The sequence below is a fragment of the Chelonia mydas genome, chromosome 6 (genome assembly GCF_015237465.2).
Source record: "Chelonia mydas isolate rCheMyd1 chromosome 6, rCheMyd1.pri.v2, whole genome shotgun sequence".
Taxonomy (NCBI): domain Eukaryota; kingdom Metazoa; phylum Chordata; order Testudines; family Cheloniidae; genus Chelonia; species Chelonia mydas.
The window spans coordinates 24,943,300-24,966,597 of NC_051246.2; the positions used below are offsets into that span (position 1 = coordinate 24,943,300).

Sequence of the window (23,298 nt, forward strand, 5' to 3'; positions counted from 1 at the left end):
AGCTGGGCTAGGCAGTGTTTGAGTAGAGGGGAAACCCCGCTTTACTCAGACAAACAAAATAATCAACAAATTAGCAGAGCACACAAATGGGTAGCTAAGCAGTCATCTACCTGACTCGAGGAGGGGCGAGGTCTTGCAGGGGGAACTGATTGTGGCACCCACCATATTGTTGCCCTGTTTGACTCGAGCAGCTAGTCAAGTTTTGGGGCTCTGAGGATGTTCCAGTTAGAAGTGGGAAGCAATGGAGTCCGGTATTCTCTTTAATGAAATCTTATTTATTTTCAAGGAGCGCACCAAGTCCTGCTTCTTGGGAGGAACCAGGAACAAAAGGAGCCATTTTTTAGTTAACCACACCAAGAGAGACCCCAAAGCTCTCTCTAGCTTTCCCCAAGATCACACAAGCTACTGCTTGCTTGGATTTCTTGCTTTTGGCCTCTGCTTCCCTCTCCATTCTTGTTTGTTCTCAGTTTCTGTTTTGTTCTCAGTACCGAGTGTAACCCTGCTCCCACGTGGGGCTAGTTTCTGGGCAGGCTCTAGAAGGCCTTGTTTTAGGTGTGTTCCCTTAACTGTCTCTTACAGCTATTGTTCACACATAGGTTGAACAAGGTTTTAACTAAGCCTATAGCAAAGTTTCACCTGACTCATAACAGTATAAATACATTTGCCTCAACCGAGGGACTGTTCACTGGCTTTCTAGCCTGATTTTCCCAGCAGCATAGCCAGCGCCCTAACCTGTGGAGTCAGCACCTTGCCTGGCTGCCTTGAGACTGGTAATTAGAGGGGTGGGGAATGCCTGCTGGAGTCTTTTCCTTGTTTATAATTTCCCACGTTAGAGACACCGCAAATGAAGAGGTGGCCCCTTTAAGTCCAATATTCCTTCTCACAGGGCATGTGCTTTCAGCAGGACTCACGTGAGGATTAGACAGTTTTAGGAGTATGAGTAACATTTGCCGCTAAGTTGAGCAGATCAGACGGATATAAGGGAAATCAGCCCTCATGCCTCTGGGCATGAATAGTGAGGGTGGAACCGGAGACTCTCTGATTCAGCACAGTCACCTCAAGTTCAGCTGCGTAGCCAGACTGCTCTGAGCTAGGAATGTCAGGAGAAAAGGGCGAGCTCAGGAGATTTGTGGCTCTGGGCTGGTTGACTAGAACTGGGTAGAGCCTCTTGCCTGGCACTTCCCCCACATCTGCTCCTGGCCCCAGCAAGGAAGTGCAGAAGTGAAACCAATGACGGAGGGCCCACAAGGCAACCCTGGGACAGCGTAACGGAGGAACCCATGTCAGAGATGGAGTTGGGGGCTGCCTTTTTTGCCTCTCACTGCCCGCACAGCTGCCCAGTTGTCCTACAAGGTGGGTGCGGTGATACCTTTCATTGGACCAATTTCTTCTGAGCCACATGGAGCTCATCTTGTCTCTCACCAACAGAAGTGGGTCCAGTAAAAGATATGATCTTACCCACCGTGTCTAATACCCTGGGACCGATAGGGCCACAGCTACACTGAGAGCGAGCGCCCAGGGCTTGGAGGCTGGGTTAGCTGGCGGGAGAGCCCATCGGTGGTGGGGGCCAGGCTAGCTTTGGAGAGCAAGAGACTGTGGGATAGCGGGAGGCTGGGTTAGTTCTGAGGAGAGAGAACCTATGGGGTGTCAGGGGCTGGGTTAGCTCTCTGGAGAGAGAGCCTGCACGGTGCCCCCCAGGGTTTGGCTAAGAGGGGGTAGTTCAGGCAAGATTTTAGTGGGTTTGAAAAAATTAGACAAGGGTTGGGTCATGAAGGTAATAATGTCTCCAGAATGGGGCGGCTAGGGATAGTTTAGATTTTGAAGTCCAACCATGGAACAAGCAAGGCCTGGGCCTCTCCACCCCAACCCCCTCTGCCTGTATGTTACACTCCTCTCCCTTCCCTCTGTCTCTCTCTCTAGGTTGTAAGCTCTCTGGGGCAGGAGCCTTGTTACCCTCTGTTTGGAAGCTGCCCTTCCCCACAGAAGATCTGCCTCGCTAGATTAACCCACTTAATCATTTAAAGACCCTTGGATCAATATTCAACCAACCCTGTTGCTGCTTCTGTGTCAGCAATGGCTTGGCAGGGCTGGGAGGGGAGCAGGCTGCCAACCAAGGACACAATTACAAGATGAAGGCGGGCAGTGCCTGACCTTTTTGGGCCCACGCCGCCCCACCTCATCGCTCTTAGAAATAATCCTACATGGAGTTCTCCTTTAAAGGGCTTCTGCTGTTTTAGGAGACCTTGTGGCTGGTGCAAACTGCAATTCCTGGAGACCCGGCAAGGGCTTCCATGTCCTTTTTCAGGTCAAAGCCGTTACAGTCGTCGGGTGGAGCCTTTGGGGTCACTGGGTATCGATGCAGTATCCCCTGCAGGCAGGTTCTGGCAAGGACGAGGCTTTCCACATAGCTTGGGTTAAAATTTCCTCCCTGCCACCAGAACTCAACTCAGCCCCAGGCGTATGGGAGGTCATGGTCTCACCCATCTCTGGCTGCAGGGCTGATGTTGGTTTCTCTGAGGGCACTGCCTCCCCATCACCTGTGCCCAGCTGGGCTGCTGTCTTAGCCTAAGCTCTGTGGTCACTGCCTCGCTCGCTTGCCATTTGTAAGGCTGTTGCCCTGGACCTATTGAAGCCTGCTTGCCATTTCTGGGGAGCTGCCAGGCTCCCTGCTATCACAGTGGTTACTGTCCATGCTATACTGTTACATTTGGTATCTGTAACAAAGGTGGAAGTTTCAGAGTAACAGCCGTGTTAGTCTGTATCCGTAAAAAGAAAAGGAGGACTTGTGGCACCTTAGAGGCTAACAAATTTATTTGACCATGAGCTTTCGTGAGCTAAAAAGCTCACTTCAACAGATGTGATGAAGTGAGCTGTAGCTCACGAAAGCTTATGCTCTAATAAATTTGTTAGTCTCTAAGGTGCCACAAGTCCTCCTTTTCTTTTTAAGGGTGGAAGTGTAGATTATGAGCTCTCTCTGTGCTGTCTGTACAGCACCTAGCACGATGGGACATTGATGCCTGACTGGCGTTCCTGGATGCCACCATAACACAGATAAGAATAAGTTGTATCAAGGAATCCGTCCTGTTAGTTTTCACTGCCATTCATTCACCCACTTTACAGGTTACAAACGTTGTAATGCATGAGGGGCAAGGGATTAAACCAAAACTAACTCCCATCTATCCTTCCTGTTCTCCCCCCCCAACCCTTCCAGGGCGGCTGCATCACTAAGCTGGAAAACTTCATTCAGGAACACCTGAAAATTATTGGAGCGGTGGGGATTGGCATTGCTTGTGTTCAGGTAAAGGGACTAACTGACTTCTCGGGATTGGGGAAGCTTGGCTCACATTAGAAGGACCCTAGGCCAGTGAAGCACCATTTGCTGAGCCCAGAGCATGGCTAGGGAGTTATGGCACTGATTCATTGGAAGTATGGTGTGTGGGTCTCCACAAAGTGTGCTAATCTAAACTTGTGGGATCCAAGGTTCAGATGCCCTGAGCTAGTTCCCTTTCCTTGTGTCTGTGAAAACGGAGGCTTTAACTATGCTTCCGAGAGAGAAATTCCGATGCTAAAACCCAGTGCAGTGGGCTGGGGAGAGCTGAGTTACGGGTTTGCTCTGAAATGCGGACACGGCATGGGTTCTGCTGTTCTCTATTGCAGACTGAGGGAGACCTCTAGCGGGGACCCCCACAATTGCCAGCATAGATGTTGCCGATCTGGAGTAGTTTTGTGCCCTGATTTTTTCTTTTTGCTTTGTCACCAGAGGTGAACGGTGCTGTGGTCTTGATACCTCTGTGAGGATAATGTGAAAAAGGGACACACATTCCAGGGGCGGTACATGTCGTCTTAGCCTGCCTGTATCTTAGAGGAAAGGTGCAGGGTATTCTCTCTGGTTCAAGATTCAGGCTTTCCCAGGGGAACGACAGTGGGATATGATCTCAGTTCCCTTTTTTTCTGGCTAGTAACTCAATGGCACCAATTGGATGTCTGTGACTGGTTGTAGGGGGAGACACCCTGCTTTGCTCATCATCTCTCCTGCTGTTTTATTGAAACACAGAGCTTGGGTTTCCCAAATGCTCAGCTCATCCATTGAGCACTCATTGCAATTAAGGTCCAGTAGGAATATTACAAGCTCCTTTCTCCTCGTCCTCTCTACATCCAGAATGACCCCTCCCCTTCCAGAGCTCCTGGAAGTACAGTAAATTCTCAGATGCTTTAAATCCTAAGGGGCCTGATTTTCTGTAGGTGCTGAATACATGCAGCTCCCAGCGACTTCAGCTGGAGTTGTGGGTGCTCAGCACTTCTGAAATCAGGTCCTGCGTCAGATAGAGGAGTCAAACTGGCCTCTGTGAGAAGACCCAACTGGCGGATAGCTGTTAACCCATTAGGCTACATAGACCCATCTTTACACAGCTGCCCCTAAGCACATGTCATGTTTCTCAGTCTCTTATCTCCTCACCCTTTAGATCTTTGGAATGATCTTCACCTGCTGCTTGTACAAGAGTTTAAAGTCAGAACCGTACTAGGAGCACCAGGAAATCCATCAGCTCCCCCTCTACCACCACCCTCAATGTCTCAACCCCACCAACTTCTACCCAGCAGCACAGAAACATCAGTAACCCGAGGACTTGCCTTCCTTATGAAGTGACTCTTGGATCATCCAGCACCTACCCTGCCTCTGCCAGAGAAGGCCACCCTCCTTAAGGTGGCACAGGACGGCCAGGAGTTCAATGGGTTCCCTGTGTGTTCTAGAGCAATTGAACTGCAGATCCCACTCCGCTAGAAGCTTTAACAAACCAGGCCCATGTTGCAACCTCAAAGAGAAATCATCCAAGCCCTGCCGTGAGGTATCAGGATTCCACACAAGAACAATGGTTCGCTCTGTCTGATAGACCACTCAGCAGCCTGTGCACCGACCATGAGAACAGATGATGTCTCTGTGCTGGGTGGGAGCCCACACCAATTCTTACATCCAGAAGGTTCCCCTTGGGCCGTGCCCATGCCCTGACAGAGCTATATTCCATCTATGCCTGCTCTTGGCAGTTGCTGCCGTCACCTCTCTCCATCTCCCCAGCAGGAGGGTGACCTGCCAGAACTCTGATCTTGCCTGAGGTGTGGCCGGCTGGGGTCACACAGCAACCTTGCCCCTTCTTCCTCAAAGCCTCCATCCCAGTCAGAGCCCATTGGGGGAACAGGGGCTTTTTGCCTTCAGTGACTGGAGAGGGGATGTTCAATCATTTTCTGATTCTCTGCGGTTTATATTTTATTTACAAAAAGAAAAGGAGGACTTGTGGCACCTTAGAGACTAACCAATTTATTTGAGCATAAGCTTTCGTGAGCTACAGCTCACTTCGTCGGATGCATTCAGTGGAAAATATTTAGTGGCTTCCAGTGTAAATGGGAAAAATTAACTTGTCCCCCCTCCTGCTCCCTGTCTGACAGGCCCTGCAGTGGGCCATGAGGGGAATGTGTTGTACCTTGCCACATATGGGTGTTTAAATCCTTTGCCTTTTCAGTTGTGGGAATGGCCTACTGGAACACCACTCTCCAGAGAAACCCTCTTATGTGACAAGATACTCCCCAGCCGTATGGATTAATTCTTGCCCTAGAGAGACAGATGTGGAGGCTGCAAAGGAAATGCACTAAGGGTTTTGTACAGGCCTCCCTGGATCTCATTAATCAGTTAGGCACTCTCTGGCGCTAATTAAACCTGTAACCCTGCTTTTTCATTCCTCTCACCTAATAACCTGCAGAGTCAGTTTCATCTGATCGCAAAATATACTTGGTAAATTGGTAGTACCAGGGGATGCTAGTTAACTGGCTGGTTAGTGTAAATGCATGGTGACTTCACTAGTCTCCGTGGCACTTTTCAGGGCAAAAGACGTCTATTGCCACCATAGTCTCTCCCTATGGCTGTGGACCATGATGCCAGCTGGGTGCTAGCCTGAATTCCTAGCAGCTGCTGTGCCGCCCCAGGTATGTTACTCTGAATTGCCTGTGTTCCATCAGTGCTTCCAAAGGATAGACCTGGCACATGGGCACCTGGCAGGCTTTGCACACACAAGTTGGTGCAGCTGTGAAATTTACATAGCGCCTTTAGAGACACATGGGTGAAAATTTGGACCTCGAATGCCCAAACTGGCAATTAGCTCTGAAGTGAAACTAAATCAGGATTGGATGCCTTTCTAAAAGCTCAACCATCAGAGATAGGTTTGATGCAGGAGTCACTGGGTGGAGTTCTCTGGCCTGTGTTATGCAGGAGCTCGGACCAGATGATCAGAATGGTTCCTAGTGGCCTTGAAAGCTAGCTCAGGTCTATAGAGTGGGTGGCTAGTTCCTGAAGGGAGCAGCGTGTTCTTGAGGCTGCAGTATGAGAAACATCCATGTGGGTTATGGGAAAGTGCTTTTAAAACATTCCAGGCCTAGGGGAGTCGGTGAGCTCAGCCTTAGGGGTTGGTGCAGGGCATTGTGATGCTCAAGAACAGCCTCTTTGGTTCACCGAGAAGCAGGTGGGATACTCAGGATTGAGTGTGGCTGGGTCCTTTCCAGCCCACTTTGGTGCAGGGCCCTGAAGTATAGTCCTTGTGGGAGGGAGGGGTTCCCATTCTAGCCACCTTTGTAGAAATCCAAACTCTCCTTGGGCTTGCTCCTGAATATTCCTTTCCTTTCGGAGCCCTCCAAGCTCTGCAGGGTGACCATGATGCTGGTCCTCCCCAGATGCTGCAGTGCTGATCCCTGTTTCACCACCAGCCACTCCTGGCTCCTTCCCATCATAAGCATTGTCAGTGACGCCCTTCCATCCCAGGAATTCACTATACGCACCCAGCACAGCGTCCTGTGTATGGTGACCCCTGCTCCAAAGGATTTACATTTACAGCAGTAGATTCATGGGATTCCATGGAGCTGGATCCTATACCCTTCCATGCTCTGATTAAGTTCTGCTTCACAGAGATCTCTGTGGTCCTGGTGCTGGAGGGGAGAAATCACAAGCTACCAACGCACGTAATTTATCCCTGATGATCAGCAACTGCAAATCCCATCCCCCAAACTGATCATACTCCCCTCTCAGTCCCTTCAGAAGTTGGCCAAGGACAGCAGATCCAGGGTGAAGTGTTGACTGAAAAGCACACGTTGGGTTGTGCAGTGAAGTGAATAACTCAGGGCTGTGTGGGTTGGCTTTCTTGAGAGTCCCAGCCGAAGAGTGTCTGAGGGTCCTTGGAGATACTTCCTTTGTCAGTAAGAGTGAACAGAGGTGGGGTGTGGGTTGAGAAAGTCCTTTCACTGCAGGAAGACAGTATAAGCTGAGTGACTTATTCCCTTCGTTGGCCTTTATGGAGTTTGTTGTGACTCTGAGCACATACTGAGCCCGGCAGCCAGACAGTTAACAGTTCTGGAATCTCCCAGTGTCCCACAGGGCCTGTTACACCATCAGGAGGCTTTGCTCCACATCCCAGAAGCCTCCCAGTAAGCGGTTAAAAGGTGATGAGGTGAAAAAACAAATAAGGGCAGGTGAAACTGGGAATCCCCAATGCAGCAGCAACATGAAATAATTCTCGATGCTAACACAGGCAAAGAGCATGGTGGAGGGGCATTTTTGCCCCTGGGGTGGTGGAAGGGGGAAAGAGAACCTAAATTATTACAGAACGCTCTAAAGAATAAAACTCTAAATTATTGCTCGTTTTACTCTTCAGTTCCTGAGAAGTTGACTGTTAACAAAACGGAAAATACTGAGCACATTGCTTGAAGCAATATTTTTAGTTACTTAAGTGTGTATTACCAGTTGTCTGTACCCGCTCCCTGGAAGACATACTGTCCAGAGGCAGGGAGTGACCAGGCAGAATGGCCAGGCCTTTGTCTTCTGAGCTGTTTTATATTTCCCCCATGTAATATTCATGCTTTTTTTTACAACTCAGTTTAAGTTGCTGGTCAATAGACAATAAAGCTAGAGACTCTCTACTTATCCTTTGTAACCATACCAAAGAGATAACATGCAGTAGTGGTTTAGCAGGGTTGCAGCGACAGAAAGGGTCTCAGAGAAAACAGGCCAAAGCTGGAAAGCAGAGGTTCTAAGTCTGGGGGTTCACGATCCTCAAAGGGGTTGCAAACAACTGTGAGGAAATCACAATGACCTTGCCCTTCCCATGTTGCTAAGTGGGAGTGGGGGTCTCCATATGGAAAAGCTTGAAAAGCGCTGATCTCCAGGAACTGGTTTTCAGCGTGCTGAGCACCTGCGGGTCCTGGGAGCTGTTGATGCTCAGTACTCCTGGATAGCCGATCCTGCAAGGTGCTGAGAGCCATTAACCCCCATTGAAGCCAATAGAAGTTTAGGGCACTTGACACCTCCTGTTCCCCAACAAGAGGCCTGATCCAGAGCTCATGGACATCTATGGAAAAACTCCCATTGGCTTCACTGGGCTTCAGATCAGGCCCATGCTGAAGCCTGTGTCTCGGGGCATGGGCACGAGTGTGCATAGTATACAGTACATAGTGTAAATAAATAGCGAGCATGGGAGGGAATAAAAAATCCCGCTGGACCCAGCTGGTGCTTCTAACCTGAACAAGTTGATCTGGGAGAATAGAGTGGGAAGCAGGAGACAAATTAGTTCCTTGGCACTGTTTAGCCAGCTTTATAGGGATCCAGTCCCACAAGGTGCTGAGCAACCACAGCTCCTATGGTAGCTGAGGACCCAGGATCTTGTGGGGTCAGGCCCTGAGTGAGCGCACGCAGCGGTGTTTCCACACAGTGTGCCGCACCGTGTGTATTACAGTATTTTTCAGGAGGCTCAGCTTCACGTTCATTGCCCAAGTGGGAAAGGCCCTGCTGGCCATGACACGTGCAAAGAGTGGCAGCTGAGGCCAGCTCAGTATGGCTCCCACAGGCTCTGCCAGGGGGCAGCTCCTATCCAGCCCAGCTGCTAGTGTTGCTGCCTCTGGCCTGCCAGGGGCTGTGTGTTCCAGTCCTGGCAGCAGTAACAGGCAGGATGTGCGTGAACAGTGAGTCCAACCCCTGGCCGGAGAGCCCGGTTAATTCTGCTCTACTGTCTGCCCACCAGTTGCACCCACGCACGCTAAACTTAACCGAAGTCCTCCACATCCGGTACAGGGGCTTGCACTAGCTACTGCAGGGCAATGGAATGCAGCTCGAGTGTCGTGCCATATGATGAGCTCAACTTCTGTCTTGGGGCCTGTGCTGCACGGATGCATTCCTGTGTCTGTGGCCTGTGCACACGCATGCCCTTGGCGTAGCAGCAGTCGAGCCTCAGCCCTGGACGTGTGCATGGAGAGTGCCGGAGCGGATGAGTCTGGCAGCCTCTCTGCAGTCCAGCTTTGAGCTCACCCTGTGTTTGCCTTAGGAATTAAAAATGACAACCATAACCACAAGTGTCCCCCTTATTAGCCCTGTGCCAATGTGATAGGAGCAAAACCCTTGGGGGAAATGTCCTCCTGCCATTAACATATCTGACCACAGAGTGGCACTCTGCATGCCGCAGACAATGCAGCGTATGAAGCATTGCTGCATCCCAGCTACCTGAGCTGGGCCTAATGAAAGTGCAGCTTTCGGGGGGGGGGTGCGTGCCAGGTGTCTCGCTGGAGCAGAGAAGAGGCTATTGCATGTAACTCCAGAAGAGTCGAAGTGGAGAGGCCTCTGCTCTCCTCCTCTGACGGAAGGAAGTTAGTCGCAGCTCTAGAGAAATGTGCATTTTCACATCGTATGGTAGATTTTGTTACCGCAGACTGCGCTGAGGTTGGCCTGGGGAGTGGGGAAATGTTGCAATGTACTCAGGCCTAAAGCGGGGATGTGAGAGCAAAAGTCTGTTCAAACCACCTTATGTAATAAATACAGTTCTTGGTTCATCCTCTCCCTGTCCTTCCCTCCTATTCCTAGCTTTGTTTCCTCCCTTGGCAGTTCACATGCATTGGTACGGGCCCAGCCAGAAGTGTCACACAGCACTTCCCCCACTGAGCACCATCGGCTTGGGATGAGCTCATTCACTTGTATGTCCTGAGCTCACTGCGGGCCAGTTACACTTTATTGTTACGCCCATCACGGTTCTAATTGGCTTAGCTTTTGGAGCCCAGTGGGCACAGGACAAAATCTCTGGTCCCTTTGGAAAACACACCACTCCTCCTGGGATAGTCCTCCTCACTTTCACACCTCAGGATAACCCCACTGCCCCCTCCTTATTGCCATATGCTTCACACTAACCCAACTGCCCGTTCCCCAGCCCCATTGCCCTCTCCCCGTTGCCGTCTGCCCCACACTAACCCAACTATCCCCTCCCCATTGCTGTATGCCTCACACTAACCCAATTGCCTTCTCGCCATCTCCAAGGAGATGCCAAGCCAAGAACATGCACTGGGATCTCTGCAGAGAGCCCCACTCCCCCCATGTCTCCTATTTAATCTGGAGGGTTTCCCATGAGACCCTTGTTTCTTTTGCAGCCTATGAATCCCCTCCTTGGCGTTGTTCCTGGCTGCTGGTTCCCCTGGCGCCTGTGCACAGACCCCGTGCCCATCCCCACTTACTCCCTCTCTCTGACCATGGGGCTGCCCATAATATCGTTCATCCCCTTGATCAAACAGGAATTATTTTGTGGAAGTCCAAGGGCTCGTGTTATACAGGTCAGACGAGGTGATCACTGTGCTCCCTGCTGGCCTTCGAATCTATGAGTCTGCCTCATGCTGCTCTACCCTCCTCTCAGTGCTCTGAGCGGGGTTCAGCAAAGCTCACTGCTTCATGGAGAACATACTATTGCGAACGCCTTAGTTGCAGAACGGTGCTTTTAGCCGTGACTGATTTTTTTGTATAACTGTTTTTGTACTAACGTGGAGGGCGGTTGACACTGAAATTGGGATTTGCGAGATGTTAGCCCATTACCAGGGCACCTGTTAGCGTTTCGTTGCCAGCCGCCTGTCTTTGGTTCCCAGCGCCCTGGCTAGCATGGCTGGCGCAGGGACCGAGGCGCTGCACGCACGTCACGCATTGGTTAGCCCTGGCCAGGTGCGTGCCTGTGAGGTGCACATGTGTTGCTCACTGCACCGCTGGCTAACGTTGCTCACACGCGGCCCTGGAAGCTGCTATAAGATGCTAAATAGCAATTGGGGGTTTTACTATTCTGCTATTTGTAACTTGGCCTGTTTCCATGCTATTAAAGTGCAGCTATTATAACCTCCAACTGTGTCACGTTCCTCTTTGGGGAGAGGTTACTGCAGGAAAAACACCAGCTCATAAAGCTGCTCTGTTTAAAAGCCGCGTCATGACTAGGGGCTGTGGCTGGGTTGGTGACATCTCCTGGCTTGCTGGGAGGGCAGGAGGAACAGACAACAGAAAGATCAATGCAGAGTCCCTAGAAAAGGTAAGTCGGGGGGCGGGATATTCACTCAAACAAGGTATAATCATGAACAGCAGGGATGGCTGGTGCCCAATGAATGTATTCAGTGAATCATTGTTCAACCATTAAGCATACAGGGGTTTAAAACCTTCTTATTCACTGTAAAGGACGCCCGTAACCAGGGCCTACATTAACTGAAAGTAGTTCACACACTGAGCCCATTAAGATCAGTTGCTGTCTCTCTTTATAACTGCTGCTCCGTGGTACCGACAATAGCTTTTCAGTGCTCGGCATTTCCAGCACTCATTGCTAGCAGAAACCGCTATTATTCGCACTGAGGGAAAGATTCCTGTATGGCCAGGAGAGTGAGCTATCTTCCCCGTGTGAAATGCTGGTCCCTCTCAAGTGCTAACACTCTTGCAAACATACCCCGGGGCAGGATTTCCCAAACTCTGGACAGCTGAGCCAGCACCAGGAAAACAAATCCACGAGCATCCCCTTTCAGTTCGGCCAGGTGCTGTAAAAGGCCTATCCAAAACGCCAGCTCACCGAAGCAGCTTGTGTAGGTCTTCACAATATACGTCTTCTCTATTGTTACACGTTTTGGAGAGCAGTGGTCTAGTTAACAGTGGTGGTATGTAAAGTACCATCACTGGCATCTGAATTAGAACCCAGTGAGGTGAACAGAATACCGCACTGTTGTTTCAGGCTCTCTGCAGACTCCGGCAGACATTGCAGCATCGGTTACACTTAGGTTACATGTTGAAGGTTTTCTTTGCAATTTTAACAGCTCGAGCTGCACCCCTTATTTTTTTTTTTCTTTTAAATGCAAGCTGAGACTTTGGAGACAAATTGAGAAGCATGGCTCACCCAATGTGCCTTCCAGGGAGGGAGTGCCCTTAGTGCCATGCTGGGGCATTTACTCAGTACTGACTAAAGAGGGAAGAGTGCCCTGGACTGATTCGCAAACATTATTTCTTGCAGCACCTGGGTGTTCTTGAAGGTTTCCATCCAAGCACTGGCCTTCCTTGATCCTGCTTAGACAAGGAGGTACACAAATAAGATATGCAATGTGTAGCCTATTTCCTTCCCCCAAAATGCTTACCGAGTTAATTGAATGAACTGGCTGGCCTATGCTGTCCTGATTCAGAACTGCTCAGCTGTGTGTCCTAGGCCATATACTGGTAGCAGCTAATGGAGATTCTTCTTCAATATGGGGAACACAGTCCTGTGGTTTGAAAACAGGAGGAGGATCTGGGTGAAATCCCTGCTGCCGTTGTGAAATGCTTGTGGCCACGGTGTGCAGCGTAGTGACAACCACGCTGTCCCAGGCCGCCACAGATTTGTGACCATACAGTAGCAGAGGCAAGAGGGGAAAGCGACGTTTTCAGATCAGCTCTTCTCCTTCTTCTCACACATGCGACGCCGCCAGCTCTCCCGCCATCCAGCCCAATTTTCCTTTACTCTGGCTGGCCCATCAGCAGGGGCAACCCACACCTGCCGTGCTGCTGTGTGAGGAAGCTGGGGGAAGGAGTTTGCAGTGGAAGGAGCAGAGCAACTTTTACAGGTTGGATTTTTGTTTCCTAATTTGCTCAGAATGAAGGTGCCCCCTAAAATGGCTCCCCACTAACTGGTCACCATAGAAACCTGCTCGGCTTCTCAAAGAAGCACTGCTCCCTGCAGGGAGAGGGCCTCTCTTCTACTTGACTGCCCCTGGAGTTTTAGCTGACCTGTTCTCACACACTGGCAGCGACAAAGCACCAGCTGCTCCCCTACCTGAGGGACGTCTAGGCCGGGTGCCTCTCCCAAGAATATCCAAGCTCGTTGGCAGGTCATTCCACAGCACACAGGTTGCTTTCTCTACAACCTAGACGGGCCCAGTTTAATTTTGAAGTCAGGGCTCTGGCCGCTCTGAGGCACTATAAGTAATCCTGCCCTATATCTTTGTATTAAAACCTTTCACACTGGTAATGGTAACATTACCCTAGCTGCTTGCTGAAGCCCTTTCATTGAAGGGAATCTCATACTCATGTATTAAGGCTCACAACTCCCATGTGAGGTATTATTTCCATTTTACTGATGGGGAAACTGAGGCAGTGAGAGGCCAAATCTTGTCCAAGACCACACAGCAAGTCAGAAGCAAAGCAGGCAATGGAATCCAGAGGTCCTGAATCACAGCCGTATGTGTGGATTTTCTGAATTTCCAGTATTATAAAATGCTGTACTGTAATCAGTGGACCACATGCCCTCAGAGATACTGAACTATTGCTTAGCTTTAGTATGTCTCTCTGCTCCTTTTCCTCCAAGATCTGCCTATTTAAGCCACACTTAGGCCCCTCTTCACAGTTCAGATCTTCTACACCTTTAACCCCCTTGCTTTGGATTCTCTTAAGTTGTTGATGCCTGTTCTGTAATGTGGGGCACCAAAATGTACAATGAGAGGAGTGACAGCCTTATGGGCGAGACTGGGCTGGGACTCAGGAGATTGGGATCAGTTCCTGGCCCTGCCACAGACTCCCCTGTGTTGTCTATTTCGAGTTCTAGTGTCTATCTGTACGTGTACGTGCAGCACCCGGCACGCCGAGGCCGCTAGGCACTACTGCAGTACAAATAATAAATCCTAGCTAATCAAGGTTGTAAAAAGAGCCATCCTTACCCCTCTATTCCTACAGGTGCCAACCCTGGTTATATACCGCAGAAGGGCATTGTTATCTTTTTTTCACCTGTGTCACATTGCAGGCTACTCCCCCTCTCCCGCCCCCCACTTCGCTTCCCACATTGTTCCCCTTGAGACAGCACTCTCCTGTTATATGTGTCTACGCTTGTGCGTCACATAGTATTTAGCATTTAGCTGAATCAGACCGCATCCCATTTAGACTTGTCCGTCTCTCCTGGGCATGCTGTCATTTCCATTCATCCTCCCGTGTTTTTTTCAGTCCCTTCTAGTTTTGTCTGATCCGCAAATGTGATCAATATTGTAATTTACTCCCTCCCCATCCCCCAGGCCATTCATGAAGGTTTTAAATAATATCCAGCCCAAGACTGATCTGGTGCTTCTTTGCTTCATACCTCATGCTGTGTTGAGGGAGTTTGGCTCAGGGTTAATTTATTTATGGTCTGTCAGGTCTATATCCATATGCCAATCATCTCAAAAGGAATAGTTCAATGATTTATCCAGATTTCAGAATCATACAACCCTGAATCAAATAGAATGGAGCTGGATTTTTAAAATACAAACCTCCCCCAGTAAAACTTTGTATTTAACTGTGGCTAAAGCACTGGACTGGGAGTCAGGAGATCTGAGTTCATTTGCCAGCTCTGCCACAGATTTGGCCAAGTCAAAAGAGTTCTGTGCCCGTTTATGCACCTAGAAGAAGGGGCCAGATTGTCAGACGTGCTCAACACTTGCCAGCTTCCTCGGTTTTCTATGGAGCTGAGTAGGGTTCAGCACTTTAAGCATCTAAACCCAGATTTTCCCAGATGGGAGCTGAGCTCACCCAAAAATCTGGCCCCACTTGTAGATGCAGCTGGGCCCCTTTGAAAAATCCAGTCATTAGTCTTTCTGTGCCTCTGTTTCCCATTTGTACAAACAGGGCTATGAATATTTCCTTTGGCTTGTCCCTTTAGCGTGTAAGGTTTCTCTTACCGTGTGTATGCACAAGGCCGAGCACAACTCTTTATTCGTCTGGGGATCTGAAAGTGCTCCTGTAACATAAATAATAATAATAAAAATTATTGCACCAAAGTGGTTATATATCCATGAAAATGCTGAATGTCAACAGCATTTCTATTACATTGATTTCAATCGGGAAAACAAATCTAGTTTCAGCAAGTATTTCAATTTTTGTTCGGTGGCAAATATAGTGTTGCATTGAGGTAACTCAATTCTGTTTGTTTTATAGGCAGAAGGTTTCTGGAATTTGTATATGAACACAGATAAGTTGTATTCTCCACACACCCTTGGAAAGTGCTTCTCTTTCTATTGCACTAGCACTAGTCCTCAGCTGAGATGGGGTCCCATTGTGCTAGGTGCTGTGCACACATATTGTAGCAAAGTATCATCTTGTGGGTCCTGCAGGTATCTAACAGGAAGTAGGCTAGAGACAGAGTAGCAACAGTTTAGAGTTTTTCCGAGGAAGATACTGACTCCATCATCATCCATTATGTTACAGATGCAATTCTTAAAGAAAGGAAATTGCATTGACATCTGAGACTCATTGCTTCTCAGGAACTCTGCTGGTAGAGCAAATGACAATCCATACCCCAACAGCTTACAGTCTAAGTTAACTGCTTTCCTGTTATCTGAAGGTGCGAGGGGAAAGGAGAGATCTCCCTGTTCACCTGCTTGAAAACAGGCTAAGGAGAATAATATTCCAGGTGTGGCACATTCAGGTGATTAGCTTGTCTTCAGTACCCTCCCAAACAGGAAGTTTCTCCCAGCAAGGTATCCATATGCTCTAATGAGCTCCACGCTGGGGCAGGGAGGGGCCTGCTTATGTTGAGCTCATTGCCAAGGCTTGGGAGAAGAATAGAGTGAAGAAGCGTGCGTGTGTAAGGAGTATTGAGGAGGCAGGAGGGAGAAGAAGAAGGGATGTAAGAAAGGGAGAGTAGGACTGGGAGGTGACACAAGTGACCTGTGTGATTAGAACATCCAGTGAAATGGGGCCATAAAGGGGCTTTTCTGCTGTGATGTCCTGTGGTGCTTCCCAGAACTAGTGGAATGAGTATGTGTTGCTTTTCCTTGGGAGGATGATTTTATTATTCTCTGGATAGGTGCTAATTCTGTTTTCCACCCCAAGAGCAGCGTAGGGGAAAAAGTGGATTTTTCCAATGATTCTCTAAACATCTCTGGTATAAGGTAAGTGCCTTTAAGCCCCCTCTTTAGAGACGGGGAGGGGGGTCTAGAAACTTTCCTCCACGGTTCAGCTATGTGATGACTTTGCAGCCAGTCTCTCCCATGGAAGTGTTGAAACATGTACTTGGATCTTCTTAGTAACTTGTTTGTTTATATGACTATTTCTCTCTACAGCACTGGATAACGGGAAACACTCCAATGTCTTCTGATTAGAAGACAGCTCATCCCAATCTGCTATTTTTCCACAAGGGACTCTGCCTAAAGCCTGTCTTCATCTAGCTATATTAAATTCTCTTCTTTCCCTTTGTCAGCTAAATCTGCAATTTTGTCGAAGTAGGCAATCAGGTTTGTCTGGTACAATCTGTTCTTTATGAACCTGTGTTGCTTATCGTTCATCGTGTTGTTCTTTCATAAGGGGCTGACACATTGATTCCCTTACTATATTAGCACATCTTGAAAATGCACTTGCTTGCAACAAGTGAGTGAAACTGACAAGTGGGTGTGCAGATCTTGCCAGAGATCAGTGACCCCTGCTGGCAACACCGTTGGCAGAGTGAGGAGAGGGCTGTTCGTGTATCGGGGGAACTCTGACTTCCTCTTTATTAGTGATCGCTTCTAAGGGCCTGATCCAAAGGCCCATGAAGTCCATGGAAAGATTCCCACTGACATCAGCGAGCTTTAGATCAGGCCCTAAATCCCCTAGTGCCTCACTTCTTAACTATTTAAAACAGAAAAGGAGTACTTGTGGCACCTTAGAGACTAACAAATTTATTTGAGCATAAGCTTTCGTGAGCTACAGCATCCGATGAAGTGAGCTGTAGCTCACAAAAGCTTATGCTCAAATAAATTTGTTAGTCTCTAAGGTGCCACAAGTCCTCCTTTTCTTTTTGCGGCTACAGACTAACACGGCTGCTACTCTGAAACCTATGTAAAACAGGGAATTTGTTCTCTTAGCAGTTGCAAGTCTTGCCCTATTGTTTCTTGTGTGTTCGTCGGTAGATGTCCTGGTAATTAACACACCGCCTGTGAGCAGCTTGTCTGGAGGGCAGGTCATACATTAAACGTGGTTCATCTTTAGCTTCCTTCCACCTTTGTGGCTTACAGGATGCCGACTATTAATTCTCTTCCCTTTTGCTCCATTCCTGCTCCACAGAACTTCACGGCTGACTCCGCTGCTGTTCTCGGTCTGTTTTCCACTGCCAGCGTCGATATTTCTCTGGTACAAGGCCCACGTGCAGGCTATTGCTGTATAAAAGGAGAAACATAAAGTGAGGCAACATCGGCAACTGCAGCATTGAAGCAGTTCTTAGATCAATCTAGGAACTTTTAATAGTAATATCTTAGCGGTGTGTAGTGCTTCAGAACATAGTGGGCCCACTTTTTGCAAGGGTAAAGCCGCATTGGGGGCTGTGCTTTCTTGACTGTCTGGACACGAGCATCAAAATGGGAGCTCCAATAGCACTCAGTGCCCAGAACGCCTGGCCCTGATTTATGTGCCTCCACGGGAGCGGAGATTTCTTGACTGTCAGGCCCTAATTGTGGGTGATGAGCCCTTGGAAATCTGGCCCCCCACGAACACTGAATAACAAATCTCCCGACATCTCCGGGGAGGGAGGCAAATGGATGTAGTCCCTCCATAGACTGGAAAAGCTGATGCAGAGATAGGTAAAGTGACATGCCTGAGGCAACATTATCAATCGGTGACAGAGCCAGCTTTAGAATGCAGGGGTGCCCGTCTCCTATGCTTCAAGCATGCCACCTTTCCGATCAATTCACAACCATGCTGCGCCTTAAATTCTGGGTCTCTTTTTATGATTTCTTTCCAGTTACTACAGCCCCCCTCTGCACGCCACCCTTCCCGAGTCAGCAGCTGTCAGAAGCTGGGCAACCCAGCTGCTTTCTTGTCAGCTGGTCCTGGCCGTGCCATGGGATTAAATCCAATCTGTACAGCATCTGTCTACAAGTGTCTCAGGGACCCAGGGCTCAGTCACTGCCTGAAGTAGCGTCTCCTGGTGCTGGTGTAATTTGGTCACTGACATGACTTTAATACAACTCTTAAGTATGCATTTGTTTTCAGTAAGCCCTTGAGTACTGCCAAGTCCTTTTTATATTGAAATCCAGGCTCCTCCATAACACTTTATTATGAGGTTTGCTATTTTGGGAGCTGCGGTTACCCTGTTATGAGCAAGGCACATAACATCTTTTGATATGAAATTATTAAGGGCACAGCAGAGTTCATTACAGGGGCATTTCACTGTATTAAGAACAAATCAATACCACAGACTAATATAGCAACATGATACCTGGCTTCAGTTATGAACAGTGCAGCTAGAAATGGAGACGATATTCTCTTGGCCTCAGTGTGCTCCCCTTCCAATATATTACCTGTTGTGTTTTCCCTAGTTGTTGTGATGGGTTTATATTTGGACATGATCCAATGGCTATTTTTTGAGAGATCTGAACACTATATTTTTAAAGCATAGAAGAAAGATGTATCCAATGTAACTTCCTGATCAAGCAAGGATGCATGTAGACCCCCATTGATTTCAAGTGAGCTCCATGGGGGTCCTTCCAGAGAGAGATCATTGGTGCTTTGGGCCCCAATCCTCCATCTTTTCATGCTTGGCTCATGCACGTTTTCCTAAGTAATAAATAAGTACAGAACAAGCATTAGAAACTTCAGCCTAGGAGAGGATTTTGAAGGGAGGGAAGAGAGGAAGTTATAAAACATTTTAAGCAGAAGGGAGGGCACTGCTGACAGCAAATTCTCTGGAGGGTCACTTTCCTTTGGAATGATCTGCCCTGGATCAAGATCTGAATTAGCTGTCCTTCTGGGCATGCTGCATAGCCTATCTAGTTGAGTCGGCATTGGTGGAGGGCTGAGGTGGTACAGGGTGGGCTTTCTGTCTACTGGGAAGGTGTTTGTGGGGGTGGGGCAAATGGCATTCTAAACTATTATTAACGTGACTAAATGATGGGCAGAATTCTTTCCAAGGAAATCAACAGTGAGTCTATCCCATAAATAGGATTGGAACTCTGGCCTCCCCCAGCCACCTGCCTTCCAGAGCTTCTCTGTAACCATCAAGCCCTGCTCTTGTGCATCTTGAGACATTCCCTTTTGCTACTGACCTGGTGATTTCCCCCTCCCTCCTCACATTTCTCATGCCCATCACAGTGTCTGATGTTGATGTGAATCTCCTTCAGCAGTAACTTGGTTGGGGTAACTCAATAATCCCCAGAGGATGATAGGGGTGGCTTTGTTTGTCTGGCAAACAAACAATTATTCAACTGTGGATTTTAATTTTTTTTTTTTGCCTCTTGAAGTTATGCCTAATGGAGAAGAACAGCCATTTGTCAAGGCCACACTTAACACTGACTGGAACCAAAGGGGGTTTTCTTAAAGCCACGCTGACAATAAAAAATCAAGTTAGCAATGCTTGGTGCTGTAGGCTTTCTCCATAATGATCTGACTTTCTCAAGCCATTATTAACTTAATGCTTTCATTTACTAGATCATTCCTGGAGGAAGCCCTCCTGGTCTAACTGCTATTGCTAGTTAGAAAAAAGTACAGTTAATAGCTTGAGCTGCACTGGGAAAGGCCTACAGCTCAAGACAAAGTGAATTCAGTTTCATTTTGTTAAATTTCTAGCATGAACTTAAGCAAAGCCTCTTGTTCTACACTTCCAGCCCAGGTGTTAAGTATTTCATCATTGTGAATTCGTTTGTAAGCTTAATTATAAAAGTACTGAACTTCCAACTTTTCAGGGCACAGCTAGCTTTAGGGCTTCTGTATATTAGGAAAATCCTACTGCATTTAAAGACAATTGGTAAGAGTCATGTTAGCTGGCATGGTACTGACTGGTCAGTGTAGACAAAGACAAGATCTGTTTCAGCAACCCAGGGTTTAATCGTGAGTAGCTGACACAATGCTGAACATAGTTTGCCTTGTTCTGTGATGACTAGTCAGTTACATTTAGCACCACTCATCTTGTCTCATTTCTATCTGAACAAGGCTAACACTAGTAATATAGACAGGCCTTAGTGGAAAACCCCCATAGCTTGTAGTAGTCACAGCAGTCTGTGAATAAACAAGTTGAGATCACTAGACTATAACTTGATAGATTTTAGACTAGCAAGGACTACTGTCATGATAATATAATCTGAAATCTTGCATAGACTTTCAAGCACAACAACTACTCATTGAACTTGAGTATCTCTTCTAGAAAGAGATCCCATCTTGATTTAAAGACTCCACCTGTTGGTGAACTTATGAGGTTTTTCTCCCTTCCCACTAGCAGTTCTTGAACAAGTTATTTAATAAGGGAAAGCAGGAAATATAGCTAGAAAGTGATGGTTAAAGTGGTTAACCTACCTGTTGTGTTCTGCTCTGTGTGTCTGTCTGTCAACCCAGGGTAGGGTTTCTGTACACAATTAAATTCCCGGTAAAAGCTCCATCCAATATTGCAGGAGTGGACAGTACGGTGCCCAAGGGCTAAACGCAACCCACAGAGGAATAATAGAACCTAGTTCCTGGCTGTGCTGTCCATGTAATTGCAGAATGAGTATGAACTGATCAACTTATTGCAAGTGAACTGCAGTCTCCAAAAAGCCACTTCTATTTATCAGTCTAGAAAGATAGACGTAGAAGCAAATGTTAGGGACTATTACATCATCTGAAGACTTTTCTATGGTGCTTGTCACAATGGTGTCTGAAAGCCTCATTAGCTAGCTAGCTGTCTCACAAGTGGGAGAAATTGCGGCACAGAGAAATTAGGTGACTTGCCTAAGCCAACTTGGGAAATCTGTCCTTAGCTCTGCTACTGCACTCAGATCTTCTGAGACCCAGCCCAGTACCTTACCTACAAGCCTGTCCATCCTTCTCTATGGCTGTGCATATTTACTGCTTGTTTTTCAGCTGTGCAAATGAGTGTGCTAATTAGGTGGGGTCTTTCTGCTCCTGGGCAAGTAGTTAACGTGGCCTTCATTGGGGCAGAGCTAGGGGAAACATCCCAGGTAAAGCATTGGGAGTCCTGCCTGTCAAGGGAGGATCAGATGCGGCTGTTGGGCCACACTGGAAGCTCATTGAGGTCAGTATCCCAGATCAGGTCCCTAAAGAGAGGTATAGATGATTTTTGTTTAATACACATGGCATATTTAAAGCATTGAGACAGCATGGTATTAAGAAGAGCATAATACCGAGGTAGAAGACATTCAAATCCAGGGGTTTAGTGCAGGCCCTTGTCTAGTTGTTAGTTTAAAGTAGACAGGGTGCTGATACAGAGCAAAGTGTGGATCCTAACTTTTTCGCTCAGGTCCTTCTTGTTTAAAACCACAGGCCTATATTTTTCAGAAGCAACTGGTGACTTTTGGGGTGCCAAACTTAAGATGCTTTGTAGAAGGGTCTGAAATTCAGAAAGTCCTGAGCATCTGCCCAATGAAACCCAGACCCCTTCAAGTTGCCTCACATTGGGCATGCAAAGTCACTTCTGGAAAACTTAGGCCATAGCCCATAACATACATACTTACATATATTTTTAGGAGTGTTAACTATCTTTATTCCTTGCACGCCCAACAGCTGATGAAATGCTTCCTTTGATCACCATTAGGTCTGCCCCCAAAAGCAGAAAATAACCAACCGGTTTTATTAAAGCGCTTACTCTTACATTTGGGAAGGATTTTCCTGCATCTATTTCTGATTCAGCTCTTACAAGGCATTACGATTACATTCAGCACAGCACATGTAGAGTAGGTACCACAAAAAAAGTGGGTCAGGCTATGGAAATCCTGTGCACTGCTCTGGGGTGCTGCATCTTAGTTATAGTTATATAGAAGGGCATTATGAAAGGAGGTGTCTGACTGGCTCACTGAGGCTTTGACAGTGTGTATCACTCTGTAAATAGGGTGCCAGATCCACAGCAGGTGCAAACTCCTCTACAAAGTGCTGGTATGTAGAGATCATCCTAGGAATGCTCCTGTGTTAATCTCTGAGCCAGCGGAAGCGCAGCTCTCTAGCATAAAGGGCTATGTTGTATCTTCATTCATCAACAGTATTTGAATATCAAAGTCCAGGTTGAATTTGCAGGACTGGTAGTTGGAAAATCCCGTAAACTCAGGATCTGGAGTCACTGACGAGACAGTAAACATGGAACCCTCCAATGGGATCTTTACAGGCTCACTTTTCAGAGAAGAACTGCCCTTGAAGGTCTGAGGCCCAAGATTTTGTGAGCATCTGCACTAAACGTGTTTCAGTTCATGTGCCACTCAAGCGTGATCAACAATACCTTTGTAAAAATTGCCGTTTCAAAGAACTATAAACAATGTTGCAATAATATTGATGCCCCATTGTGCTAGATCCTCTACAAAAGCATTAGACACAATCTCTACTCTGAAGAACTTAAATATCACATATTGCTCGCTCACCATTTTTGTTAGTCCTAAAAACCCAGTCAAAGATCAGGCCCCGTTGTGGTAGGCGCCGAGCAGCCGATGACCGCCTATAATTCAGGTTGCTTCTAGTTGTTTAATTCTTTCTATTAAAGTTTTTTGATTTTGTGTCTGTTCTAGTTTCAGGTTAGTATCATCTCAACCACATCCTTCCACCATAGAATTCCAAACTCCACTTGAAAAATAAGAATGATTATGAAGCAGGTAAGCGACTATGCTGTAGTGAAATCTCTGTGATATCTACAGGTCCCCTAGCCGATCAGATTTCTGCATTTAATTTAGTGTTTCTCCAGCAGCACGATCTCTTCCTATAGTGTGTTTCTGAGTAAACTAAGCTGAAGTGAAAAGTTCTCCTTTTGTGAAGATTCTGGGCGGACGAGGTTTGCCTAAAAAACCCCCAAACCCACCATCTTAGCTTTCAAGGGTAAATATTGATTATTTCTGCTGTCCTGTGCATCAGTTTGATGACTCTTTTCAAATAGACTTGGTGTCCTAGAAAGGCAATCTGATGTGCTCATGTTAGCCTCTAGCCTTTTTCCCTTTTAAATTTTTTGGGGATTCAGAACTGTGTTCAAGAACTCAGGTGTCCTGTTTACACTTAAATTCACTTCTGTGTAATGACAATAGCCGAACACAAATGCTGACTACGTGCAACAATAATACAAGATG

At 47.5% G+C, this 23,298-nt stretch overlaps 1 protein-coding gene across 5 annotated transcripts in view; it reads left to right on the plus strand.

Annotated features, from left to right (window-relative positions):
* Positions 1-11,171, plus strand: part of CD151 (CD151 molecule (Raph blood group)) — a 62,990-nt gene extending 51,819 nt beyond the window's left edge. For all 5 annotated transcript variants that reach the window (XM_037899592.2, XM_043547935.1, XM_043547933.1 and 2 more), the window contains 2 exons: positions 3,212-3,298; positions 4,464-11,171. In XM_037899592.2, the coding sequence (XP_037755520.1) occupies positions 3,212-3,298; positions 4,464-4,523 (147 nt within the window). In that variant the 3' untranslated portion in view covers positions 4,524-11,171. The remainder of the gene's footprint in view (positions 1-3,211; positions 3,299-4,463) is intronic.
* The last annotated feature ends 12,127 nt before the right edge of the window (positions 11,172-23,298 follow it).